The 3519-nt window shown below is 34.6% G+C and overlaps 1 protein-coding gene across 1 annotated transcript; it reads left to right on the top strand.

The window, feature by feature from the left end:
• The first annotated feature begins 210 nt into the window (after window positions 1-210).
• Window positions 211-1908, top strand: LOC147395384 (LOB domain-containing protein 1-like). The gene is made up of 2 exons (XM_086452214.1): window positions 211-554; window positions 1225-1908. The coding sequence occupies exons 1-2, from the start codon at window positions 282-284 to the stop codon at window positions 1573-1575; spliced, it is 624 nt and encodes a 207-aa protein (XP_086308340.1). The 5' UTR covers window positions 211-281; the 3' UTR covers window positions 1576-1908.
• Window positions 1909-3519: the final 1611 nt, after the last annotated feature.

Here is a 3519-nt window from a genome sequence, read left to right as displayed (position 1 = left end):
TCCAAATGACAATTTTCTTTCAAAGACATTTTAAATAAAACGCCAAAAAATCCCAAACCTAACGAACCTCTTTTGAAGATTAATCGCCACAGCCACGTCACAAGGAGTTTTTCAACTCTGACGTCATTTACCCCTAATAATGACGTCATCATACCACTCACTTCCCGGGCTTCGCCTCTCTATTTATATAACTCTTGGTGTCTTAAAGGAGCCCATCAACCTTCCTTGCTTTCTCATTCTTTCTAATACTTTTCCACTTTTTCCATCCTCTTTTGGCTAAAATGGGTTCAAGTGACACCACAACCAACACCACCACCACCTCCACTACTTCCTCTACTCTGTCTTATTCGCCTCAATCGTCTCTTCCTTCCACTCATGTTCCGACTCCGACTCCTACTCCTATTGTTGTTAGCCCTTGTGCCGCGTGCAAGATTCTTCGTCGAAGATGTGTTGAAAAATGTGTTTTGGCACCATATTTTCCTCCAAACGAGCCTTTAAAGTTTACAACTGCTCATAGAGTGTTTGGCGCGAGCAATATTATTAAGATGTTACAGGTAATGATCAACTCACTTGTGTTGTGTTATTTATGATTTATAATTTATAATTGATGTATTGTGGTTGAAGGTGTGGGACTTGGGAAGAAACTTGATTTCTTGAAGTTGAGTTTATTCCCTCTTGAACATACTAGAATCACAAAATGGTGAATCAAACTCGAAACCCATCTTCACTAATGAAGATATTGTAACATGTTTTTGAGTTGAATAATATGACACGCTTTGGCTTACTAATTACTTTAAAGACTTTTCTTAGGTCGAACGCCATTGCCAAGAAGAAAACAAATGAGATGGAGAAAGTGAATCTCTAAAATCTTTTTCCATCTCGTCGTGTTCGACATAAAGTGTTCAACACTATTGAAAATTAGAATTTTCTTTATTTACTTAAATAAAACATTAAAGGACAACTATAGACACCTCATTTACTGAATGGATTGCAACTAAACATGCTGGAGTCAAATTCTTTGGTAATATTAGAATAGGACTTTTCAACCTCAAATCATAATTTAAAGTTGCCAGTCAAATGTATGGTTGAGATGGGAAGGCAACCCATCTCAACCATACATTTTGTTTGAGATATATTAACATATTTTTTTTTCTTTATAATTAGAAACAAATACATTCAAATTTGCTTATTTCGACTTATACAATTATTTTTTCATGATTATAGGAGCTTCCAGAGTCTCAAAGGGTTGATGCAGTGAGTAGCATGGTTTACGAGGCGAACGCTAGGATTAGAGACCCAGTGTACGGTTGTGCCGGGACAATTTGCCAACTTCATAAACAAGTGAGTGAGCTCCAAACACAATTGGCCAAGGCTCAAGCCGAGCTCGTCAACATGCAACACCAACAAGCAGAACTTGTGGCCTTAATTTGCATGGAAATGTCGCAATCTCCACAACCATTTTCCCAACAATCTTCTTTCGACAATTTCATGAACAATCCTCACAATTTTCAGACCACCGATGGTCTCTTTGACGAAACCAATATGAGTTCCGTATGGGAGCCACTGTGGACATGAACATTACTTGGTCGAATTATAGAGTGAATTTGCTGCGAAAATCGAAACGAATTCTCTCGATTTAAATTATAAGTGTACTATTTTGAAGAAGAGATTGAAGAAACATTAGTAAAAGATATAGTTTTAGTAGGATTATAGCTAAAGAGATTAATATTCTATGAAATAAGAAGGGTCGATCCAATTAAGACCTCAGATCTTTGAAAAAAGAGAAGAAACTGAGGTTTATGGTTTTTTTTACCTTCATGTAATCTTTTAATTAATTGAAGAGATGTCTCTGTACTAAGTCCATTTTAAAGCCGATTGTTGAATTAAAAGCAACTTTCTGGTTACCTAATATCTATATTATCTTTAAAAATTGATGTTTCATGGGTTGCTTGTCAAACTAGTACTTGACCATTTCTTTCTTTCTTTTATATCTTTGGTGAGGAATATTGGACTAAGATTTGTGTGATAGAGTTTCTATTTCCTTGAAATGGAAAGTTTATGTGGTTCATTGGAAACTATATTAGTTCTAACCTATTTTTTTTTTTAAACTCGAAAACGATGAAACCCGAATCAATTGAGCGAGTAGTCTGAAAATTCCATTTAATCGAAACAATTAAGCAGTCGGAGAGACTATATAAGTTTGTCATTGACGATACGAATATGCAAAATGAATAAGAATTGTGATAATTTGACTATCCCACGTGGCACACTCAATTGACTTTCTTGACATGACAAGCTCAGGAACTTTAGATCTGTAGGTCTCGGAATACAAAATTGCATGTCCCCATTAAAATATGTATCCTGAGATGTATATAGATCTATGGTTCTTGAACTTGTCACGTCAGGAAGAGTCGATTGAGTGTGCCAATGAATAATTATGGATCCCAAAGATCAGGGAATAGTCATGAGAGGAGCGTAACAAAATAAAAAAAATCAATTAAATTAAGATTTAAGTTAATTAATTCCTGTAAATTAACTTAATCATTAGAGCCTTTTTGATAGATATCACATTAAGGCCTATTCGAAAATAAAAAATGATTGATATGTAACAAGTGTGAGATCAAACGGTTTGAACATAGGGACTACCAAAAGGGAGGTTACAAACACTTCTCTCAAGTCTTAACTCACATCACACGCATCTCACGTGAGTACATCTAGTTGTAAACAAGATATCAGATTGTCGGCAATTAATGGTTGATGCATCAAACGCGCCCTTCAAAGTCTAGACAGCATCTCTACCGCCAACTACCATACTTTATTTCTACACTTTGACCTAGAATATAGTTTGACTTTTATTGTGATAAGTGAAGAAATATAGTTTGACTAAATTGAGCCTAATGTAGGGTTGCCCCATATAACTAATCCCATTAGCCAAAACATCGGCACTAGGCCTGTAAATAAATTGGGTTCGGATTGGATTTTTGTTCTATAACCAATCCTATAAGCGTCTGACTTGATTTGTTTGATTTAATAAGTTATCAAATTGGATTATTATCATGCCATGACAATTGAATTCAAATCATATCCCATAATAATTGGAACAAGTTTGGATCTGATCGAATCAGACCTCATAAACATTATATGAAAAAAATGATAAATTCAACGCTAAGGTCCATCGAATTTGTTTGGATTTAATCAAATTCAACATGGATCTTGACATCAAATTTATCCATTTTTGAAACAAGAAATTAATTATGTCATCTAGGTGTGGATGGCCATTCTATTTTGATCCTGATCACCATTAATTTCCAAATTTTTTCTTCTCTAAAGAAGTTCTTAGATTAGGGTTTAAAGTTAGTACTTCAAGCTCTGAAAAAATTGATTACGACAATAAGAGAGTGGTCGATGAAGAAATCAAAAGTTAGTTAATTATTGGTAAACTATTTACAACTACCCACTTTTTCCTCCTCCTTTTGGGAGTTTCAAATCTTTTTTTTTTTTTTTTCCTCTTTTGGTATG

This window comes from Akebia trifoliata, chromosome 8 (assembly GCF_017979445.1).
Source record: "Akebia trifoliata isolate Shusen 1 chromosome 8, ASM1797944v1, whole genome shotgun sequence".
NCBI classification, from domain to species: Eukaryota; Viridiplantae; Streptophyta; class Magnoliopsida; order Ranunculales; family Lardizabalaceae; genus Akebia; species Akebia trifoliata.
Note: the sequence above shows the minus strand (reverse complement) of the source record. Positions and strands in the feature narration are given on the sequence as shown.